The sequence below is a fragment of the Rhinatrema bivittatum genome, chromosome 16 (assembly GCF_901001135.1).
Source record: "Rhinatrema bivittatum chromosome 16, aRhiBiv1.1, whole genome shotgun sequence".
Taxonomy (NCBI): domain Eukaryota; kingdom Metazoa; phylum Chordata; class Amphibia; order Gymnophiona; family Rhinatrematidae; genus Rhinatrema; species Rhinatrema bivittatum.
The window spans coordinates 69,976,327-70,000,806 of record NC_042630.1 but is presented as its reverse complement, the minus strand read 5'-3'; the positions used below and the strand labels follow the sequence as shown (position 1 = coordinate 70,000,806).

Here is a 24,480-nt window from a genome sequence, read left to right as displayed (position 1 = left end):
TCCTGTTTCCAATAGTGGCCAATCCAGGCCATAAGAACCTGGCAAGTACCCAGTTACTGTTGCTAGTAATAGTAGTGGCTATTTTCTAAGTCAACTTAATTAATAGCAAGTAATGGACTTCTCCTCCAAGAACTTATCCAATCCTTTTTTAAACACAGCTACACTAACTGCACTAACCACATCTCCCTGGCAACAAATTCCAGAGTTTAATTGTGTGTGGAGTGAAAAAGAACTTTCTCTGATTAGTTTTAAATGTGCCACATGGTAACTTCATGGAGTGCTCCCTAGTCTTTCTATTATCTGAAAGAATAAATAACCGATTCACATTTACCCGTTCTAGTACAGTGCATAGAATTTAAATGAAAACAGGTCTTTGGGTCTCTTTGTGGGAGATGTTTACCCTTCTATTACCTGAATATACTGGCAAGAAAACAGTCTGGATAACAGAGCCCTTCTCCTGATACAGGGGACATGTTATCTGCTACTGAGGTCTCCCCACCAAGAGGCTATAGCTATAACTTTGCAAATGGATCCCAAAGACTGGGGGGAGGAGATGTTAGGTGGGCGACATGGGAGTAGCTGGTGTTGTTTTGGGTGTGGGTGTGTGTATGCTGGACTACACAAAATGGCAGAAAACCACAGAGGAAGAATCTAAATTGGTTACACTGGACGGGCTATATCTGCAATATTACATTATTTTATTTATTTATTTTACAGATTCTTATATACCGCCCATCTTGGAGGGTACAGTATTGATTCTAGAGTTACCCACTGGCTCCAGGTCATCATAGTTATCTCTCTGAAAAGATGGAACTAGACAGCTATAATTGCAATGGAATTAACATGTCCAGCTGACATATAGCATTGTTGGTCAGCCTAATCCATTGGTTAAATGCTTATCCAAGCAAGATCTGAATGAGGGACCATCTCCAGCCCAGAGGTCTTTCATCTAGTACCTTCATTTGCTCAACCCAAGAATAATTCTGCATTTCAATTTGTAATATAGGAATAGGGTGAGAGGAAGAGAGAGCAACATTCCAGTCCAAGTTACTCATGATGCACTGTGGCTTGGGGTTCTCCTTGTGTAAATGCTCCTCAGCATTTCTCTCTTTTGGGTGCCACAGTGCTCTGGTCAGAGTCTCACCTGAGAAAAAGGAGGACAGGAAGGAGCGCGTCCACACATTCCAAGTGTGTGAAGCATTGGTGGCTTCTACAAGATGGCATTGCAAGACATGGCATATTTGGGTTACCCTGCAAAGTCTTTGGGTGGCATTGAGTTTGAATGGAAATGGCATTTCACTGGAGTTCAGTGGTGATTGTAATCTCCTTGTGAATTCACTTGGTGGGATAGTCCTGGAGGCCTAGACGATGTGATGGCCGCTTCTAGACATAGGCGTTTTTCCCATATTTGCAGATGCTTGTGTCAGAATCATAACGGGAGATAGCGGCTTGGGGAGCAGCTGTTGCCATGGTTGCAGCCTTTGGGGGCTGGTAGTTATAGATGTACCTGTTGAACCCAATAGAGATGGAAATGGTTAACTGATGAGTGCCCTCAGCACTGTTACCTGGAGTCTATGTGCAATACAAGGCCAAGAATATCCAACAGCAAATAATATTCTCCTGTTATTCCCCTAGTGCTCCTCTGCACCTCTAGCTGGAGTCTGTGTAAAGCAAAAGGCCACAGATGCCCTTACTAGTCAATATTTTCCTTCTACTCTTATATTAATGATTAATTATTTTAAAGTTAATTTTGCATGAATAGTTGAAGAACAGATCATCAGCAGATCCCTATGCAGGCATTACACTGATACATAGGAAGGGTAAGTTTCTAAGGGCCCATATAACGTATAAGTTTGCTTTCAAAATACTCGGGAAATTGGCTGAGTACATGCACACGTTCACTTGCATAAAATGACACCACCTCTTGGGAGGGTGTAACTTATGCGTGTACACTTTTACCCATGCATTTTACAAGTAAAATGACCCTGCCCCCTGGAATACCTCTGTTCAGTTTGCATAAAACTATGAGTGTAACAGGGTTATGTGCAGAGTGTAACAGGGTTATGTGTATTTTAGTACAGCCATTTACATTACAAATCTGGAAAGCAGAAATACAACATGGATAGGTGAAGAGCTGCCCTTCACAAGAGCCCCATGAGGGTGTCGCACTGTAAGGCATGAATTTATATAGTTACATATTTGCCTTACTTCCTCATGTAATAGTGCTCGAAGAGAGTTACAATTTTAAAAGATAAGAACACTGCTCAAAAACTGCAAAAGCAAAGCACAGAATTAAAAATTACACAATCTGAACCAACAACCTCTCCCTGCCTGTACCCTGCCAGCCTAAACCTATCTCTCCCTCATTGTTAGCCACTTTTTTCACAAATGTTATCACTATAGGCAGAATAAAAACATTTTTAAAGAAATAAGAAAAGCCTCCAGAAACAAAATGTTTTAACTATCTTATGGAAGCTTAACAAATCCATTGAAAACTAATATTCTTAGTAGGGATGTGAATCGTTTTTTGACGATTTAAAAAATCGTCCAATATTTTTTAAATCGTCAAAAATCGTTAGAGTGCGCGATACAATAGAAATTCCCCCGATTTATCGTGAAAAATCGTAAATCGTGGATTTGGGGGAGGGCGGGAAAACCGGCACACCAAAACAACCCCTAAACCCACCCCGACCCTTTAAAACTAAACCCTTACCCTTCCCCCACCCTCCCGAACCCCCCCAAACGTTTTACGAGTACCTGGTGGTCCAGTGAAAGCCCCGGGACCCGATCTCCCGCTCTCAGGCCATCAGCGCCATTTTGATGCCACTAATAAAAATGGCGCCGATGGCCTGAAAAAAAAACAACCCACAGACCCTTTAAAATCGACCCCTTAGCTTCCCCCACCCTCCCGACCCCCCTAAAAACGTTTAAAAATTACCTGGTGCTCCAGTGAGGGCGCGGGGAGCGATCTCCCGCTCTCAGGCCATCGACTGCCACTAATAAAAATGGCGCAGATGGCCCTTTGCCCTTACCATGTGACAGGGTGTCCGTGCCATTGGCAGGCCCCCTGTCACATGGTAAGGGCATGTCCAGTGCTCCTACCATGTGACAGGGGCCGGCCAATGGCACGGACACCCTGTCACATGGTAAGGGCAAAGGGCCATTGGCGCCATTTTTATTAGCGCAGTCGATGGCCTGAGAGCGGGAGATCGCTCCCCGCGCCCCCACTGGACCACCAGGTAATTTTAAAATGTTTTTGGGGGGGTCGGGAGGGTGGGGGAAGCTAAGGGGGTCGGTTTTTAAGGTTCGGGGTGGGTTTTTTGTTTATCGGATCGAGCGCAGCTGATAAACAAAAACCCAATTGGGCCGGACGATAAAAATTTTAAGATTTGAATCGGAACCGGAACCGATCAGATTCCGGTTCCGATTCACATCTCTAATTCTTAGATAATTTCACCCACAAGCTCAGACCCACATAAGAACATAAGAAATTGCCATGCTGGGTCAGGTCAAGGGTCCATCAAGCCCAGCATCCTGTTTCCAACAGAGGCCAAACCAGGCCACAAGAACCTGGCAATTACCCAAACACTAAGAAGATCCCATGCCACTGATGCAGTTAATAGCAGTGGCTATTCCCTAAGTAAACTTGATTAATAGCCGTTAATGGACAGCAGAGAAAGAAGCTCAGTTCTGCTTTGCTTGCAGTTAACTTGTTTTTCTTGAAGGAAGCACTAATAATCCAGGCTGAGAAAAGTGTCAAATTATAGCTGGCTGCCAAAGCTCTAATTATCTTGGAAATAAACAGGGACCGAGTCCTACAATGCAGCACAGACAGCTGAAATGATACACTTACCCTATGCCTTTGGATGTCTGAGCCCGGTAGGAGCAGCACAGGAAGCCTCCTCCAACTACATCTAGAAGGCATCCGGACCACCCCAGGTATAGTGCAGGTCCAATCTCATACCTAGAAAAAGTTATTGCGCGTCAGTGCACAAAATCAAAGCAAACATATCATAGTAGGTGCTGATGTTATTCTGGGAATCGTTGCTAATATTATTTTGATGTGTGGTTTCTACTACAGTTATTGTAGGCTATAGTATCCCGGAGGCTGGGATGACTTACTTTGTTCCTGGGTAGAGTGGATCAAAGAATTCTTTTGTGATGTTAAAGGCGTACCAGGAAAGGGCAATCCCTCCGCACACACCTGTGAAATAGAAGGACATTGGGTTATGCCTTTGATTGCTTCTGTTTTCAGGACTGACATATATCTAGCCTTTTTTTTTCCCTATAATTCTCATGCCAGTGCTTTCTGTAGGACACTGATGATTGGACTGTACCAGGATAGGGGTTATTAGGACAAAATTTTAAATGGTTGAGCTTAACTAGCCCATATTTTAGCACATGGACCACTGGGTTGAAGAGAAGCAATTTTGCAAAGGGCTAGAGTACTGTTTGGCTTTTGGCACAGCACGCTACAATTGAGTCAGTCCATACAGAAAATGCAGAACAGAAGAACAGACCAGTATTGACTCATGCCTGCTAATCTGAGTCACTTTGCCAGTTCCTCCCAATCCATGTTTGTAAAAGATAGTAGACCAAGAGTAATGTTAAATGTTCCCAAAATATCAAGAGGGAACTTTGATGGAAAGAGAGTTTTCAAACATTGAAAACATTCACATTCTGAAAGATCTGGATCTGATATTTGTTTGCTTGCATTGGAAGTAGGCCATGGTCCATCTAGCTAGTCAGGAAATAAGGCACATGCTCTTTTTTTTCTGATTCTGGTAGCTAGAAGTTGCTATAATGGTGAAGCAATGAAATTTCTGCTGAGTCATGGTGGGAATGCGCAAATAGAGCAGAAGGGCAGACTATAGGTCAGTTTTGGCTAGGGTTACAGGCTGAGCCATAGGGTTGCCATCTCAACCAAGTCAACTCAAACAAGTTAATCAGTCCTGGTCTTGCCCCCACTGAATGGAGATATAGTTCTGATTTCCCATGCAATGGGGTAAACCAGGACTGGATCAGTCTGTTTAGGTTGACCTGAATGAAGAAGCAACCCTACTGAGTCAGGTTTCATTTTGCTCCTAACTATATTTATGGACTAGTTCTAGCTTTTCTAAGAAAGAAAGGGGCTATAAGTCTACAACTGTAATGAGAGGAAAACCAAGCCTGCCTCTTTCTATTCCTTGTAACCTAGAGATTTTGGCAATGCTAGTCCCATTTTTTGACAGCCCCTGCCAATGTTGCATTTTTATACCTGTAATGCTGATTTCCAATAGAAATGAGCAAGACTACAACTCCCACAATGCAATGGAAATGTAAAGTTTTAAACCTAGAAATGAAAGGTCAGTTTTAGCCAGGCAGGAATGTTGAGAAAGGTGATGGAAAATTGATGAAGAAGATTGGAATGGGATTTTTTTCCTACCTGTCCCCTCCCATCATACAGATATGAAATTAGAAGTCTGGTAAACAGCATTTTTCTAGACAATTAGAATGGAGTCAAAACTAGATAGCATTTTGCTCTATAAAAAGAAAAATTGTCTTCTGCTAGTGCATTTCAGTGGGTATTTTTATGAAGCATCCCTCATTACCACCTATGTCTGTCCTGGAATAGCTTTCCAAACAGCTCTGGAAAATCATATCCCTCCACTGATAACCATCATTATTGTAGGGGTAAGTGTGTTGGTGGTGTTGAGGGAAGTGCTATTTCTATAGAAAACACTAGATGTCAGCTTGGCCTAGGAAAAAAGAGGTCTCTGGTACAATATCTCGGGTACAGAACTAGGCCCAGAGCTGAACAATGTTTCATGGAGAACATATGAAGTCTCTAAGGAGAGGCAGGGAGGCCTTCAAGAACTGCAAGAACCTCTGAGGGAGGCCAGGGATCTCTAAGAAGAGAGCAATAAGTATCTGAGGAGAGGAAAGAATCTCCGACAAGGTGGAAAAAACTTCTCAACTTTGCCAGATTTTTTTGGCTATTGTCAGAAGCAGGAAAACACAGACTGAGTTTCACAATTCATTGGCTACACAGCAGTTGACAAATTGCTTCTTACTTGCAAGGGCTGCTACCATGTGGACAACCTGGAGACAGGCAGCAGCAGCACCTTCCTCCATGAACCAAAATATTTATTGCTTCCTAGTTGGAGGAGCAGGAAAGAAGTGCTTCCCCACCCAGTAATTCTCCTTGGCTCACATGAGACACTGGGAGGTAGATCTTAAAAAAATACGCGATCACGTACTTTTGTTCGCGCACCAGGCGCAAACAAAAGTACGCTGGATTTTATAAGATACGCGCGTAGCCGCACGTATCTTATAAAATCTGGGGTCGGTGCGTGCAAGGGGGTGCACATTTGTGCAAACTGCGCGCGCCGAGCCCAGCGCGCGCTGCCTGTTCCCTCCAAGGCCGCTCCGATTTCGGAGCGGCCTCGGAGGGAACTTTCCTTCGCCCTCCCTTCACCTTCCCCTTCCTTCCCCTACCTAACCCACCCCCCGGCCCTTTCTAAACCCCCCCTTACCTTTGTTTCATGATTTATGCCTGTGAAAAGCAGACGTAAATCAGCGCGCACCGGCCGGCTGCCCCGCTCCGTGTTCCGGTCCCGGGGGCTGGTCCGGAGGCCGTGGCAACGCCTCCGGAACGCCCCCGGGTCAAAACCACGCCCGTGTTGCCGCCCCCAAAATGCCGCGTCACGCCCCCGAAACGCTGCATCATTCGGCAATGCCCCCGACACGCCCCTTTTTAAAAGCCCCGGGACTTACGCGTGTCCTGGGGCTCTGCGCGCGCCAGCGGCCTATGCAAAATAGGCGCGCCGGCGCAGGGGTTTTAAAATCCGCCCCAAAGGTTTTACCTGCCAAAATGAACATTCCTCCTCCTGTTGTTGCAAATTTAGCCTTGAAGACTGGATTCCCATCAGCCACTTTAGTGCACTGCATCCCCACCATGCCACAGAGTGTCCCCAGGAATCCCAGCAGCAGCGCACTGATCATCAAGGCTCGGCATGCTTGCAGGTACCCTGTGGAGACAGAGAGTGAGAGAGAAGGATCAGTGCAATCCTGCGAACAATGGATCAGGGGCCCATTTTTTGGAGGGCTCCAAGGCATGTGATTGCTCATACATTTCATTTCAGGTCACTCACATACATTTTTCTTTGTGCTATAATACAGAAATGTAATGCTAATACTGACACTGAAAAATTGTTGGTTAAAAAAAATTGTTGCTCATACGAAAAGAAATTGGCACGCACCCAGTCACGCCTTGGAGAGAACATTGCTCCAAGGGTGGAAGCAATGGATGGCCTTTTGGAGTATGAACCCCTGCTGGTGGTGATAAGAAAGGCCAGTAGGAGGTGATCTCTGTTTTTAGATGACAGGGAGAACATTATGGGCTCCAGAGAGATAATTTGTCCTGAATCTTGTTACAAAAATGTTCTTTTTTTGGCCTCTATCCAACCAAAGAAGTTCATCTAGCACTTGCTCCCACTCTCTGTACCTATAAAGTGACCATCTCTCTTGAGATTAGGAGGGAGGCCAAGCCAGGCAGTCCTTGTTTCTTATTTCCATTTTGGCTGTTGCAAAAGCAGTTTGGGAATTTTTGAGTGTGGAAAACAGAGTTGTTAGCTGCCTCCATTTCTGTTTCTCAGGCTGATCCAGGTCTGGTTTTACTCCTTCTCCCACCATTGCCTTCATGGACTTGTCTTTGTTTCTTATTTAATTATTTTTTTAAACTATTTTCTTTGTGAAAGCAGAATTACAAATTCCAGTTTTCAGTGGGGAGGGAGGGCTAAAATCATATTTCAACCATTTGTGCAGATGACATGCACAAACACCACACTTTTGTCTCGGGCTGGGTTTCCTGCCACCCATTTATTTACCTTATGGTGGCTGCAGGGAAGGTGGGGTGGATCAGTCCACTGACTCTATCTGCTGGGCTTGGGAGAATGCACATTTTACCACAGAATGTGCTTTAAAAAAAAAAAAAAATCCCCCATGCATTTGCATAGCATTAGCTTACTGCATTAGGAGTTAAAAACAAAATTAATCTGAGCGTCAAAAATGTGCACTGAAAACCAGTGCAGATTCTTAATGCCCAGATTACTGTATCGGCCTGTCTGTGTTTAAATATGCTGTATTTAAACAGTGGAAAACATCCTTGTGCATGGAAGGGAACATTTTTCACTAATTAGATACCGAAAACCATGTTATTACAGGGACTTAACTATTAATAAGTAATCCAGTCATTGGACTTCGCTTGCTTTTCTTTAAATGCTATCCTTGTTCTGGTAGTGGGGGAAGGGAAGGATATGTAACTGTACTATTCAAATGCAAATCCACAATCAGGACAGACTGCCTTGACCTGCCAGACTCATCCACTGTTAAAGGTTCTGTTCTCAGGCTGAATGCACACTTAAACAATGCTTCATTTAAAAATCCATCTTCCCTTCATTTACTTTCCCTTTGGCTTTTAAGTGCATTAATCTTCCCTGCCTGGTAGCCAGCGGATTTTCAAAGCTCTTGTCCTGCTAAACAGGTCTGGCATTTCGAACTAACAAAAATTATTGGAAAATCAACCTACCTTTGTAACCAAATGTATGCAAACAAACAGGTTCCATATATTTTCATTATGGACACTCCGAAACTAGAGATCTTTTGAGGAAGGTCTGCAGGGTTGGCTGTGAGAATTCTAGAAGGTCTAATTCTTCCATAAAAGTTGAAATGATTAAGGTGGTCATTATTGGTTAGCCTGCTCCATGTTTATATTAATACTAAGAATGCTGAATTTCTCACTGTGTTAGACTCCTTTTGGGTCTGTGATATTTCTTCAGTCATTTGCTTCTTTTCACCTGGGCTGAAGGTGGGGAGGGAGACTCTGCCTCCTGAGGCACTCCTCAGGCTGTCCTGTGTACAATTGCACTAGAAGCCCCAAAACTATCTCTTCCCACCTGGCTTTCATCAGAGATAAGAATCTGCTTAGAGATCAGACCAAAGGTCCATCAAGCCCAGCATCCTGTCTCCGACAATCCAGATCACTAGGAAGTTTCTGGCAAATACTGAAAGAATAGATCCATTCCTTTTTGCTCACTCCCTGGGATAAGTAATAGCTTTCTGAAAATCTACCTGACCAATAATTGTTTAGGGACTCTTCCTCTAGGAACTTGTTCAAATACATTTTAAACCCTGCTATACAAGATGCCTTGATCCCATTCTCGGGGAAAGAATGCCATGGTCAGTTGCACACTGAGTGAAAAAAATACTTTCTCCAGTTAGTTTTAAATCTGCTACCTGCTAGTTTCACTGAGTGAACCCTAGTCCTAGTACTATTTGAGAGAGTAAATAACTGGTTCATTCATTATTTACTTGGTCCACCCTGCTCATGATTTTATAAATCTGTTATATCTGCTCTCAGTTGTCGCTTCTCTAAACTGAAGAGCTGTTAAGCCATTCTTCATAAGGGAGCCAGTCCATCCCCATATCATTTTTGTTGCTCTTCTTTGTATCTTTTCTAGTTGCACTATATCTTTTTGAGAAGATACAGTTGCACCATAGGTCAATACAGAGGTATCTGTTTTATTCTCCATTCCTTTACGAATCATTCTTAACATTCTATTGCTTTTTCTGCTTGCTGCCGCATACTGAGTGCTGCATTCAGCAGTCCGTGGATCAGGCTGGTGGACCGGTGTACTTACTTCCAGTACCGACTCCATTACAGTTACCCCGGATGATGAAGTGGCCAACTGCCACGCTTCGGCAAGGCTGTTGCCGCCTGTGGCAGTATGCCACTGACTCTGCCCAATGCTGTCTCTAGGTGCATGTGTGTTTGCCCCATAAGGGGCCCACAGCAGGAAATCCCCTGCAGCACCCACTGATGATGTCATTGCAACCAGCCCTTAAAAGGGCCTGGCTCCCATCAATCCATGCCTCGGCAATAGGTCGACTACCTTTGGTAGAACAAGTTGCCTCAGCATGTTCCTGGTCTTCATTCCTATGTTCCTGGTCTTCATCTTGCAGCCCCTGGTCTTTGTTCCTGAGTTCTTCATTTTCATCCTGTGGTGTCTTCAGTTCTTCCTCTTTGCCCTATAGTCAGTCTTCAGTTCTTCAGTGTCTTCTCCGCTCACGTGTGCTATTCCTCACCACCATGCCTGCCTATCCGTCTCATCTTCCCTCAGACAGATCTCTGGTTCTGACATTGGTTTGCTTAACTCTCGACTACAACTGAATTCCACATGCCACTGACCACTGCCTGATTCTCGACCATGATTAAACTCTGCCTGCAACTGACCACTGCCTGATTCTCATCTATGACTGAACTTCACCTGCCATTGACCACCGCCTGACCTTAGACCAAGCCTGAACGCTGACTGCTGCCTGTCTTTGACTACACTGCTGCTCCACCTGCCCTTTACCCTGACTTGCGACTTGGCCTTCCCAATGAATCTCCACCTTGTCAACATAGGCTCACACCTAAGTCCTGCTAGCCCCGGCACCCGAGTGCTCAACCTAAGGGGAACGAGAGCTGATATAGGTGAAGCTCCAGTTGGGCCTCTGCCACAGCTAGCTCCACCAGCTGACTGGAGACCAGCAGGGCCCCTCCCTGCATGTTGTGCCAACTCCACCTCGGTCCAAGGGTTCACTTCCGCAATACTGAGCTGAGGATTTCAACATATTGTACCTAATGACTCCGAGACAGAGCTATGGAAGAACTAAGCAGATTAGGTGGCCACCTAGAGTGACATCATTCTGGGAGTGGCACAAAGGCATCTCTTCCTTCTTGCCCCCATGGCTTAAAAGAGGAGGTTGTGTAGCATGAGCCGAAGCAGGTGAGAAGAAGGAGGTGCCATCACCCTTAGGCACAAAAGCATGCTGCTGATTTGGCCCTGTGGCAGTGAGGAGCATTATTGAGTCACACACCTAGCAGGAGGAACAACCAACCCTCATAGCCCATGGGAGCAGAAGGCAGCATGTGCCCTTGTGGCTGGAAGAAAGAGTAAAGAGTCTCTCGGTCATGGGGGCTGAAGGAGGAGACTGCTCCTGATGTTTGTGCTTCCAGAGGGAGGAAAATCTAGTGAGTAAAAACACATGCATGCATGTGTGTGAGTGAAATAGGAGAAAATGTGTACACAACTATCTCCCACCCTTCCCCTTGCTAATCCTTGACAATCTCTGGGTCCTTGGAAATCAAAAGTTTCCAGGTATGGAGCACAGGAGGATATTTAAAAATCCTTTTTATTTATTTATTTATTTATTTAATTTAGACTTTATATACCGACATTCATGTGGAAAATTACATATCATATCGGTTTACAGAGAAACACAAAAGTTGCAAAGAGCATTACATAGAACAAAGTTAACATGGAACTGGGAACAAGGGATAAAAACAAGGTAAATATTGACAACTGAAAAAGTGTGAGCCACGAGAGGATTGGAATGAATCTTAAACAATATTGAATCCAGAGAAAACATATGAGAATAAAGAAGCAATGATAAAAGCCTATAAGGTAATCAAATAGTATGTTCATTTCAATATACTAAAGCAATGAGAATAAATATACGATGATAATAAGCCCATAAGGATGTTACGGCTGTGGCTGCTGTGCAACCGCCTCACCACCAGGGGTCCCTCTAGAGCTGGCTTTCCTGACAGGCCCAGTCCATCTCCTCTGTCCACTCTATGCTCTGGGTGTACCCTTATAACCCTGCCTGACAGTTGCCTCGGTGCTTCGGCATCGAGCTCACCTGGGCTCCCTGCTCTAGCCTGCCTTGCGTGGCCTTCTACCTTGTCTTGTCTTGCCTTGCCCTGCCTTCGGGCCTTTCCTTTCCTTGCGTGGCCTTCGGGCCTTTCCTTGCCTTGCCTTGCGCGGCCTCCGGGCCTTCTGTCTTGCCTTGCCTTGCGCGGCCTCCGGGCCTTCTGTCTTGCCTTGCCTTGTGTGGCCTTTGGGCCTTCTGTCTTGCCTTGCCTTGCGCGGCCTCCGGGCCTTCTGTCTTGCCTTGCCTTGCGCAGCCTCCGGGCCTTCTGTCTTGCCTTGCCTTGCGCGGCCTCCGGGCCTTCTGTCTTGCCTTGCCTTGCGCGGCCTCCGGGCCTTCTGTCTTGCCTTGCCTTGTGTGGCCTTTGGGCCTTCTGTCTTGCCTTGCTCGGCCTTCGGGCCTTCTGCCTTGCCTTGCGCGGCCTTTGGGCCTTCTGTCTTGCCTTGCCTTGCGCGGCCTTTGGGCCTTCTGTCTTGCCTTGCCTTGCGCGGCCTTTGGGCCTTCTGTCTTGCCTTGCCTTGCGTGGCCTTTGGGCCTTCTGTCTTGCCTTGCCTTGCGCGGCCTTCGGGCCTTTTACCTTGTCTTGTCTTGCCTTGCCCTGCGCGGCCTTCGGGCCTTCTACCTTGTGCTGTGTATGGTCTTCGGACCTTCTGCCCTACCCTGCCTTGCTTACTGTGCATGCGGTCCTACGGGCCCTCTGCTCTATTGTCTGTGTGTGTTTGGCCTACGGGCTCTCTGCCCTGCTTACTGTGTGTGGCCTACGGGCCTTCTGTGTGTGTGTGGCCTACGGGCCTACTGACCTGCCTTGCCCCGCTTACGGTGTGTGGCCCACGGGCCTTCTGTGTGTGTGTGGCCTTCTGTGTGTGTGTGGCCTTCTGTGTGTGTGTGGCCTACGGGCCTACTGACCTGCCTTGCCCCGCTTACGGTGTGTGGCCCACGGGCCTTCTGTGTGTGTGTGGCCTTCTGTGTGTGTGTGGCCTACGGGCCTACTGACCTGCCTTGCCCCGCTTACGGTGTGTGGCCTACGGGCCTTCTGTGTGTGTGTGTGTGGCCTACGGGCCTTCTGACCTGCCTTGCCCCGCTTACAGGTGTGTGGCCTACGGGCCTTCTGTGTGTGTGTGGCCTACGGGCCTTCTGGCCTGCCTTGCCCCGCTTACGGTGTGTGGCCTATGGGCCTTCTGACCTGCCTTGCTCTGCCGCCTGCCCTGACCCAGCCTAGACCCAGACACTGCTTCTTGCTGTCTGCCCTGACCCAGCCACGGTTTCCAGCCATCCCTGTCTCTCTCCACCTGGAGCCACCCCTTTGGGTGGTGTTCACTACCCCTGAACTCAGCCCAGGCGTAACAGTATGCCGAAGCCATAAATTTCCAGGGGAAGAGATAGCTCTGTGTGCTAAACCGGTGAGTCAACCTTTTTTTTTTCCCTATTACAAGATGCCTCCTTCAAAGTTTTATACCTGCAATTCCTGTCAGACCTTGAATTACCTAAGCTATCAGAACTGTCTAGCCTGTCAACTTGCTGGTCAGGAACACTGGTTGTGCAGTAACTGCAATAAGAGAAATGTCTCTGTTTATCAAGAGTGTTTAAACTGTTCTACTCCACAGCCAGGATGGTGGAAATGTTCCTGTCTTCCGTGCCTTTTGCCTCCAGGCGAACCCTGCCCCCGCTGCAAAGCTAACGGGCCATCTGTTTCTCCCAAAAGCTCAGCTAGTTCTACTACCGGGCGTTCAGCTTCTGGCCCAGTTAGCAACATTATTTCATGTAGCAGTTTGTGGATTAAGCATTCTAGCACTTCATCTCTGGACACTTTTGAAAAAACTTGCTACCAGGAAACAAGTATTAATTCTGAAAATCTTAGAACTCACCGGGTTAAGAAGCCTTCTATAACTTCCACGCTAGAGCCTCAGAAACGAAAGCTGAGAGAAGTAATTAACTCTAGCAGAGCTCTGCTTCCCACAGCTGCACTTAAGACACTAACGAGCACCTTCCCTAGACGTCCTAGAACTGCCTGTGCCCTCTCTAAGCAGCTCCTCCAGAAACAAAAGCAGGAGCTTCTGGCTCAAAGTATCAAGCCCACGGCAGTACAATCTTTGTCCTCCCTGCGCCTTAATTCTAACCTTGTTGCTCTGCCTTCCAAGCGTGCTGCATTACCCCATGAGAGGCCTGAACCTGTTTCATCACCCCAAGAGGGGTCCAAGTCTGCTGCATCTCCCCGCAAGGGGTCCACGCCTGTTTCATCATCCCGAGAGGGGCCTGAACCTGTTTCATCACCCCGCGAGGGGTCCAAGCCTGTTTCATCACCCCGCGAGGGGTCCAAGCCTGTTTCATCACCCCGCGAGGGGTCTGAACCTGTTTCATCACCCCGAGAGGGTTCCAAGTCTGTTTCATCACCCCAAGAGGGGTCCAACTCTGCTGCATCACCCTGCGAGGGGTCCAAGCCTGTTTCATCACCCCGAGAGGGGCCTGAACCTGTTTCATCGCCCCAAGAGGGATCCAAGCCTGCTGTCTCACCCCAAGAGGGGGCCAAGCCTGCTTCATCGCCCCGAGAGGGGTCCGAACCTGCTACAACGCCCGGAGAGGTGTGCGAGCCTGCTTCATCGCCCCGAGAAGGTGCCGAGCCTGCTTCATCGCCCCGAGAAGGCGCCGAGCCTGCTTCATCGCCCCGAGAGGGGTCCGAACCGGCTACAACGCCCGGAGAGGTGTTCGAGCCTGCTTCATCGCTTCGAGTGGAGTCCGAGCCCGCTGCTTCACCCCCAGAGGGGCTCGAACCGGCCTTGCTGCCGTCCTCGGAGGGGTCCGAACCGGTTTTGCTGCTGCCCCTGGAGGGGTCTGAACCGGTCCTGCTTCCGCCCCCGGAGGGGCTCGAACCGGCCTTGCTGCCGTCCTCGGAGGGGTCCGAACCGGTTTTGCTGCTGCCCCTGGAGGGGTCTGAACCGGTCCTGCTTCCGCCCCCGGAGGGGCTCGAACCGGCCCTGTTGCAGTCCCCGGAGGGGTCCGAACCGGTCCTACTGACAGACTTTCTGACTCAGCCATCCGAGCCTACTGAACCGGCCCTGTTGCAGTCCCCGGAGGGGTCCAAACTGGCCCTGTTGCAGTCCCCGGAGGGGTCCGAACCGGTCCTGCCAACAGACTTTTTGATTCAGCCATCTGAGCCTACTGAACCGGTCCTGCTGCCGTCCCCGGAGGGGTCTGAACCGGTCCTACTGACAGACTTTCTGACTCAGCCATCCGAGCCTACTGAACCGGCCCTGTTGCAGTCCCCGGAGGGGTCCAAACCGGCCCTGTTGCAGTCCCCGGAGGGGTCCGAACCGGTCCTGCCAACAGACTTTTTGATTCAGCCATCTGAGCCTACTGAACCGGTCCTGCTGCCGTCCCCGGAGGGGTCTGAACCGGTCCTACTGACAGACTTTCTGACTCAGCCATCCGAGCCTACTGAACCGGCCCTGTTGCAGTCCCCGGAGGGGTCCAAACCGGCCCTGTTGCAGTCCCCGGAGGGGTCCGAACCGGTCCTGCCAACAGACTTTGTTGTTCAACCATCTGAGCCTGCTGTACCGATCCAGCTGCCGACTCGGGAGGAGTCTGTGCCGGCCCTGATGCCGACCCTGGAAGGGTCCGGACCGTCCCTGCTGTCGTCACAGGAGGGGTTAGCACCTGCCTTGTCGTCTCAAGAGGGGTTATGAACTATTTCACTGCCCCAGGTGGGGTTTGTGTTCCCCTTGTCACCCCAGAAGGGGTTATGGACTGTTTTGTTGCCTCAGGAAGGAATGGAACCTGCCGCCTTGTCCCAGGAGGGGTTATGGATGATTTTGCTGCCCCAGGTTGGGGTTGTGCCTGCCTTATCACCCCAGGAGGGGTTATGGACTGCCTTGCTGCCTCAGAAAGGAGTTGAACCTGCTGCATCGCCCCCGGAGGGGTCTGACTTTATTATTGAGTACCCCCTGCAAAAATGGGACCCTGGAGGAGGGGGAGGCCTTGAGGGGGGGGTACTGTTACGGCTGTGGCTGCTGTGCAACCGCCTCACCACCAGGGGTCCCTCTAGAGCTGGCTTTCCTGACAGGCCCAGTCCATCTCCTCTGTCCACTCTATGCTCTGGGTGTGCCCTTATAACCCTGCCTGACAGTTGCCTCGGTGCTTCGGCATCGAGCTCACCTGGGCTCCCTGCTCTAGCCTGCCTTGCGTGGCCTTCGGGCCTTCTACCTTGTCTTGTCTTGCCTTGCCCTGCCTTCGGGCCTTTCCTTTCCTTGCCTTGCGTGGCCTTCGGGCCTTTCCTTGCCTTGCCTTGCGCGGCCTTTGGGCCTTCTGTCTTGCCTTGCCTTGCGCGGCCTTTGGGCCTTCTGTCTTGCCTTGCCTTGCGCGGCCTTTGGGCCTTCTGTCTTGCCTTGCCTTGCGCGGCCTTTGGGCCTTCTGTCTTGCCTTGCCTTGCGCGGCCTCCGGGCCTTCTGTCTTGCCTTGCCTTGCGCGGCCTCCGGGCCTTCTGTCTTGCCTTGCCTTGCGCGGCCTTCGGGCCTTCTGTCTTGCCTTGCCTTGCGCGGCCTCCGGGCCTTCTGTCTTGCCTTGCCTTGCGCGGCCTCCGGGCCTTCTGTCTTGCCTTGCCTTGCGCGGCCTCCGGGCCTTCTGTCTTGCCTTGCCTTGCGCGGCCTCCGGGCCTTCTGTCTTGCCTTGCCTTGCGCGGCCTCCGGGCCTTTTACCTTGTCTTGTCTTGTCTTGCCTTGCCTTGCGCGGCCTTCGGGCCTTTTACCTTGTCTTGTCTTGCCTTGCCCTGCGCGGCCTTCGGGCCTTTTACCTTGTCTTGTCTTGCCTTGCCCTGCGCGGCCTTCGGGCCTTCTACCTTGTGCTGTGTATGGTCTTCGGACCTTCTGCCCTACCCTGCCTTGCTTACTGTGCATGCGGTCCTACGGGCCCTCTGCTCTATTGTCTGTGTGTGTTTGGCCTACGGGCTCTCTGCCCTGCTTACTGTGTGTGGCCTACGGGCCTTCTGTGTGTGTGTGGCCTACGGGCCTACTGACCTGCCTTGCCCCGCTTACGGTGTGTGGCCCACGGGCCTTCTGTGTGTGTGTGGCCTTCTGTGTGTGTGTGGCCTACGGGCCTACTGACCTGCCTTGCCCCGCTTACGGTGTGTGGCCTACGGGCCTTCTGTGTGTGTGTGGCCTTCTGTGTGTGTGTGGCCTACGGGCCTACTGACCTGCCTTGCCCCGCTTACGGTGTGTGGCCTACGGGCCTTCTGTGTGTGTGTGTGTGGCCTACGGGCCTTCTGACCTGCCTTGCCCCGCTTACAGGTGTGTGGCCTACGGGCCTTCTGTGTGTGTGTGGCCTACGGGCCTTCTGGCCTGCCTTGCCCCGCTTACGGTGTGTGGCCTATGGGCCTTCTGACCTGCCTTGCTCTGCCGCCTGCCCTGACCCAGCCTAGACCCAGACACTGCTTCTTGCTGTCTGCCCTGACCCAGCCACGGTTTCCAGCCATCCCTGTCTCTCTCCACCTGGAGCCACCCCTTTGGGTGGTGTTCACTACCCCTGAACTCAGCCCAGGCGTAACAAAGGAAGTCAGAGAAAATGTTCAGTCTAGACCAAGCCAGATGGCAGAGTCCATTCCAGGCAAGAATGGAGACGAATGACCAAGAAGAGAGGGAGCACGTACTTCCTTGTGTGTGTGAGACAGTATCGATTAGTGATCCGGGATGGATCTTCCTGATTTTGAGGGAGGATCGTCTGGTTGAGGAAAGGCTTGTTTGAAAAGCCAGGTTTTAAGTTTTTTTTCGAAAGTTAGTGGGCATGATTCAAGCCGGAGATCTGGGTGAAGAATGTTCCATAGAGAGGGACCAGCAGTGGACAGGGCACATTTCCTTAGGGCAGTCTTAATTGGGGGGGGCGTAGAGAGAACCTTTGTAGGCAGATCTTACAGGTCTGGAGGATTTGTGGAAACGAAGAGGTAAGTTAAGATCAAGATTGTGCGTGGCTTTGTGAATTATCATAAGGACTTTGTAAAGAATTCTAAATTTGATTGGTAGCCAATATAAGTCGCAAAGTATGGGTGTGATGTGCTCTCTTCGGTTGGTGTTGGTCAGGATCCTCGCGGCGAAGTTCTGTACCATCTGCAGAGGTCTGATTGTGTTTGCTGGGAGACCTAGGAGGAGAGAGTTACAGTAGTCGAGTCATGGAAGTGGAAGTTACAGTAGTCAAGTCATGGAAGTGGAGGAGGGGTCTTAGCTTTTTCAGAACCTGTAATTTGAAGAAACAGTCCTTTGTTGTTGTGTTGACGAATTTTTTTTAGGTTAAACTGGTTATCCAGAATTACGCCCAGGTCTCTGACATGCGGGGAGAAATTCAATTGGGAAATGATTGGTATGTTGGTTAGTCCATAATTGTCGTCTTGGGAGATGATAAGAATCTCCGTCTTATTGGTGTTAAGGACTACGTTAAGACTAGTGAGTAGGTTGTTGATTGCTTGGAGGCAATTGCTTGGAGGCAATTGTTCCAGATATTGAGGGTTTTGGTTAGGGAGTCCTTGATGGGGATGAGTACCTGAACGTCATCAGCATAGATGTAGTGGGTTATTTATTTATTTATTTATTTTTAATTTTTATATACCGGAATTCCTGTATACAATACAAATCAGTCCGGTTTACAATAAACGAAAAGATTGCCCCAGTCTGGGAGGTCAGACCGGGGTTGTTTACATCGAACAATGAACATTGAAAAAATAACATTGAAAAATAACAATTAACAATTAAACATTGAATGTTTTCGTGACCTAAATTAAATTAAAATAATTAAAAAGTTAAATATTGCATATATATATGTTGAATATTGTTAACTGTATAAAACAATAAATTTAAGGTTCAATCAGGATAAGGTGCTTAGTTGGATTCTGTAAATTGGAACGCTTGTCTGAAGAGCCAGGTTTTTAACTTTTTTTTGAACTCTGGCAGACTGGGTTCAAGGCGTAGGTCTGGGGGGAGAGCATTCCAATGGTGTGGTCCTGCGGTTGAGAGTGCTCTTTTTCTTAGTAAAGATGTTGCTGGTGGGGCGAAAAGTGTGCCTCTGTAGGCGCTTCTGATGGGTCTGGAGGATAGGTGTGGACGAAGTTGCATTTGGAGAGATATAGGGGCGATGTTGTTTATTGATTTGTGAATAATGGTAAGGGTTTTAAAAAGGATTCTCTGTTTGATGGGTAGCCAGTGGAGGTTGCTCAGGATAGGGGAGATATGTTCTTTTTTATTGGTGTTTGTTAGGATTCTGGCGGCGGCGTTCTGTACCATCTGAAGGGGTTTGATACTGTTAGCGGGGAGGCCAAGCAGGATTGCATTGCAGTAGTCGAGTTTTGAAAAAATAATGGATTGTAGGACAAGGCGAAAATCATTAAAGTGAAGGAGAGGTTTTAACTTTTTGAGGACTTGTAATTTATAGAAACAGTCTTTGGTGGTGGTATTTATAAATTTTTTCAAGTTAAGTTGATTGTCAAGCCATGCTCCTAGATCTCTGACGTCTGAAGAGAGATCAATATTTAATGAGGTGGATTGATAAAGGTAAGGTGAGTTGATGTGTGGGTCGTGTGAGATAAGTAGCATCTCTGTTTTGCTGGAGTTTAAAATCAAGTTAAGGTTGGAGAGTAGTTGTTTAATTGGTTGTAAACAGTCCTCCCAGAAGGATAAAGTTTTTTGAATAGATTCTGAGATGGGTAAGAGGATCTGGATGTCGTCTGCGTAGAGGTAGTGGGTAAGCTTGAGTTTTGATAGCAGATGGCAGAGGGGGAGGAGGTAAATGTTGAACAGGGTGGGAGATAGAGATGAACCTTGTGGAACGCCTTGGTCTGATAGGATGGGTTCAGATTCCTTGTTGTTTATTCTGACTTTGTAGAACCTGTTTGATAAGAATGATTTAAACCAACTGAGAGCCGTGCCTTTAATTCCTATGTTTGATAGTTGGTCTAAGAGTTGTGAGTGATTTACCGTGTCGAATGCTGCGGATAAATCTAGGAGAACCAGTAGGTATGATTGTTTTTTTTCCAGATTCAGAAGTAAGGTATCCGTGAGAGAAAGCAGAAGGGACTCTGTGCTTGAGATTAGTAAGAAGTTTGGTAAGAAGCTGGCAGAGGGGAAGGAGGTAAATGTTGAAGAGGGTTGGAGAGAGAGATGAACCTTGTGGGACACCCAGGGTGTAGCTGACGGAGTGAGATTCTTTGTTGTTAATTTTGACCTTTGAGCATCTGTTATTCAGGAATGACTTGAACCATCTGTGTGCCTTACCAGAAATACCTATGTCAGAGAGGCGATCTAATAGAATTGAATGGTTCATTGTATCGAATGCCGCAGAAAGATCTAGAAGAGCGAGAAGGTACGGTTGTCTTTTTTCTAGGCTGAGGATGATGGAGTCTGAGAGTGAGATTAAAAGGGATTCCGTATTTAGCAATTTGCGAAAACCGAATTGTGCTGGAGCAAGAATCTTGTGAACATCCAGGTATTCTGAGAGTTGCTTGTTGACAATTTTCTCTAATAGTTTCGCAATGAGCGGTAAGTTGGCAATCGGGCGAAAGTTGGCTGGGTCTGCTGGTGACAGGTTTGGGTTTTTTAACAGCGGCTTGAGAATCGCGATCTTTAGAGTGTCTGGTACTAGGCCTTGTGTGAGCGAGCAGTTAATGATTTCAGAAATCGGCTTGGCAATGATTTTTGGGATAGAGATGAGGAGATTAGATGGTATAGGGTGGGAGGGGTGTGAGGATGGCTTGAGCTTCTTGAGCAGGATTTCAATCTCCAATGAAAATGTGGGCTCGAATGTTTCAAGTCTGGAGTTTTGCTGAATTGTGGTGTTGTAAGGGAGATAGGGTTGGTTATTGTTGGAAATAAGCGGTGCTACCAGGTTGGTGATTTTTTTTTCAAAGTATGTAGCTAATTCTGTGGCCTTAGTTAAAGCTTGGTCATCTGGAATAGAAGGTGGGGAAGATTTTGTAAGAGATGAGACGTACGAAAACAGAGCTTTTCCTAGCGTGTAGCAGATGGACTCAAAACAAATGGGTATAGTGTGCTCGTGCTAGCAGTTGGAGACGGATCTGACGTCAGCACGGGTACATATACCCCCACAGGAAGTGCAGCAAATCAGTAATTTCCGTCTCCAAAGCAGTTTGGAGCTACCTCACGCTCGCTGAGCGTGTTTCCAAATTCTAGACTAAATTTATAGAAGAATCCTACTGAAGACGAGCCCCGCATTCCTGTGGTGATACCAGGCGGTCACTCACCCAGTTGAGGTTTCCCGAGCTGACTTCCGTGGTCCCTCGGAGGTAAGAGCCTCGGTCCGGTGGCCGGTTCGCGGCAGGGACCTAGCCCCCGAGTGAGAAGGGCTCGGGCGCGGCTTGGCCCCCGAGCGAGATGAGTTCGGGCGCGGCCTAGAGGCAGCCTCGGTCCCGGCGTGGACTTGGCCCCCGAGCGAGACGGGTTCAGGCGCGGCCTAGAGGCAGCGGGTGCACTTCCTTATGCGCGGCGGTGAAGATACTCACCCTCTCCTCCCGCAGCCGGAGACCGCCCGGGTCGCAGCCGGGAAGCGCCGAAGACAAGGTAAGGCGTACATCTTTACTTGGTCTCCGAGGAATTGTGGGCTAACTGGGCCTGCCTACGAGGCAGCCCGCCAAAGAGGTCGCCATTTTGCTTGCCTACTCGCCTTCGCCAACTAAGGCTAGGCGCACGTTGTTAGCGCACGCGATAGGCGCAAGTTGACTAAGCACACATTATAAGACGCCCGGGCATAGGCGCACATTATAAGGCGCCCGTTCATAGGCGCACATTATAAGACGCCCGTTCTAGGCGCATGCTGTTAAGCGCACTTGTTAGGCGCACATCATTGGGCGACACCGAATTTCAGGCGAATGGAGCATAAGAGAGCCCATGCGGCCGCAGAGCCGGCACCTCCAGAACCTGGCATGAAAGCTCTAAGCCTCTGCTCAGCATGCAATCTCAGAGCCACACAGAGCGAAGAAGCAGACTCACTAGGTGCCCAATGTGAGGAGGCCATGGGAGTTCCAGGACAGGACCGGTCCCAGCCCAGCGGTTCCTCAGGGAGCACACCAGACTTAGCAGGCCGCGGCGAGCAGCCAGGGAACCCGAGAGACCTGGTGCCCCTATGGCCAGATCCGGCTTCGCTTTGCTGGGTGGAATTATTCAAGGGGATTCACGCCTTTGTCCAGATGCAGTCTGCTCCTCGAATGGGTCTTTCCATCCCGGTTGATCCGGCCCCTGGTCCCTCGAGACCTAGGCGCGGCCACTCGCCACCCGACAGCCCCGATTATGGGGATTCGGATTGCTCCCAGGAAAGTGAGGAGCCCCCTGAGGAGGGTGAACTTCCCTCGGAGATAGAGCCATATCGGACCATGAGGCGCTTCTTTCGGAAAGAGGATCTTTCAGGCCTGGTCTCACAATGCCTATCGGAACTGGCCATTCCGGGCCAGGATACCCCAGGGGACCCTAAAATGAACCCCCTGTTAGAGGGCCTGCCCCAACCGGCTCACCATTTTCTCCTCCTACAAGCAGCACAGCAGCTAATCGATCTGGAATGGAAGGCACCGGAGGCCTCATTCAAAGGGGGTCGGGCCTTGGCAGGCATGTACCCTCTGGATCCGGCGTCCAAGGAGCTACTGGCATGCCCCAAGGTAGACGCCATAGTTAACGCAATAGTGAAGCACACCACCATTCCGGTTGAGGGGGGAGCGGCCCTCAAGGACACGCATGACCGACGCATGGACACCATTCTGAAACAAGCTTTTGAGGTAGCAGCCATGTCCCTACGAATCGCGACCTGCTGCACCGTGGTGACGCGCTCCTGTTTATCACAGGCGAGAAACAACACCCAGGGAGCAGACATGGAATCAGCTCTCGCATTTCTCACTGACGCAGCCTCCGACCTCGTCTGTACGGCAGCCAAGGGAGTGTCCTCCTCAGTGGCAGCCAGGAGACAGCTTTGGCTACGTAATTGGGCGGCCGACTCGTCCTCCAAGACACGACTCACAAGAATGCCCTTTAAGGGTTCCCTACTGTTCGGCAGCGATCTCGAGAGCTGGGCTACTAAATGGGGTGCCTCTCCATTACCCCGTCTACCAGAAGACAGGCCGAGGAGGAGCCAGCGGTCCTTTTCTAGACCTTCCAGAGGTAGAAATTCTCAGCGCTTCAACCCTTACAGGACTCGCTATCGAGCGCCTCGTTCCCAGGCCAGGAACCAGCCCTTTCGGACTAAGCACAACAAGAAGAGAACCGGCTCTGGCCCCGGCCGCAACCCACAATGACAATCAGCCGACCCATCTGGGGGTAGCAGCCATAGGGGGCAGGCTAACCCTCTTCTACCGCAGGTGGGTCGAGATCACTTCGGACCAGTGGGTCCTCGCCATCATCCGACAAGGATATTACCTGGATTTCCTTCGGCTTCCGCCGAAAAAGTTTGTGGAATCTCCTTGTTCACCGCTCAAGGCAGCGGCACTAGAAGTGACCTTACAGAGGCTCCTGGCCCTAAAAGCCATAATCCCAGTACCTGCAGAAGAGATAAATTCTGGGCATTATTCCATTTATTTCATAGTACCCAAGAAGGAGGGCACTTTCAGGCCCGTCCTGGACCTCAAGTCAGTCAACCGACACCTACGGGTCCCCAGCTTTCGCATGGAAACTCTACGGTCTGTCAAGAATTCAGTACAGCCAGGGGAGTTTCTCACCTCCCTAGATCTGTTGGAAGCCTATTTACATATCCCAATCCATCGGGACCACCAGCGCTATTTACGCTTCAAAGTCCTGAATCAGCACTTCCAGTTCCGAGCTTTACCCTTCGGGCTAGCCACCGTGCCGCGGATCTTTACCAAGGTCATAGCAGTAGTGGCGGCGACACTCAGGAAGGAAGGAATTCTCGTCCATCCCTACCTGGACGATTGGCTGATCAGGGCAAAGTCACCGGAGGAGAGCCACCGGGCACCAACAGAGTTATAGCTCTTCTGGAAAGCCTCGGATGGGTAGTCAACATAAGCAAGAGCTCCCTACAGCCGTCCCAGTCACTGGAATTCGACACCCAAGACGAAAAGGTCAGCCTGACCTCCAAGAGACAGTCAAAACTCCGGAATCATCTGCAGGTCGTGCTGAGCGCCAGCCGGCCCACAGCTCGGGATTACCTACAAGTCCTCGGCCTCATGGCGTCCACTCTGGAAGTGGTGCCTTGGGCGCAGGCTCATATGAGACCATTGCAACGTGCCCTTCTATCTCGATGGAGTCCATGATCGCAGAACTACACCATACACCTACCTCTGCCGGCCAGAGTGTGGAATCAGCTACGGTGGTGGTTACAGCCCGGCCACATAAGCCGGGGGTCAAGAATGTCCTCCCCAACCTGGATTCTGTTCACCACAGATGCCAGCCTGAACGGATGGGGAGCACACTGCGAGGAACTCACCGCCCAAGGGCGGTGGACCAGAGAAGAGTCAAGGTGGAACATCAACCGATTAGAGGCACGGGCAGTCAGGCTAGTGTGCCTGCGATTTGCCCACAGACTTCGCAACAGAGCGGTCAGAGTGATGTCAGACAACGCCACCACGGTGGCATACATCAATCGACAAGGCGGAACCAGAAGCTACCAAGTGTCCCTGGAAATATCTCCCCTAATGATTTGGGCAGAAGCAAACCTTCAGGACATCTCCACTGTCCACATTGCCAGGAAGGACAACATTTATTTATTTATTTATTTAAATTTCTTATATACCGGCATTCGCGATGGGAGTCGCATCATGCC

General features: G+C 49.5%; 1 protein-coding gene across 1 annotated transcript in view; it reads right to left on the bottom strand.

Moving 5' to 3' along the window:
* Window positions 1-215: 215 nt before the first annotated feature.
* The window catches only part of CLDN15 (claudin 15), a 79,643-nt gene continuing 55,378 nt past the window's right edge, over window positions 216-24,480 (bottom strand). Inside the window, exons 2-5 of the mRNA XM_029581680.1 lie at window positions 6,846-7,010; window positions 4,123-4,204; window positions 3,854-3,964; window positions 216-1,507 (exon numbers count right to left, since the gene is read on the bottom strand). Coding sequence (XP_029437540.1) covers window positions 1,384-1,507; window positions 3,854-3,964; window positions 4,123-4,204; window positions 6,846-7,010 — 482 coding nt within the window. The 3' untranslated portion in view covers window positions 216-1,383. The remainder of the gene's footprint in view (window positions 1,508-3,853; window positions 3,965-4,122; window positions 4,205-6,845; window positions 7,011-24,480) is intronic.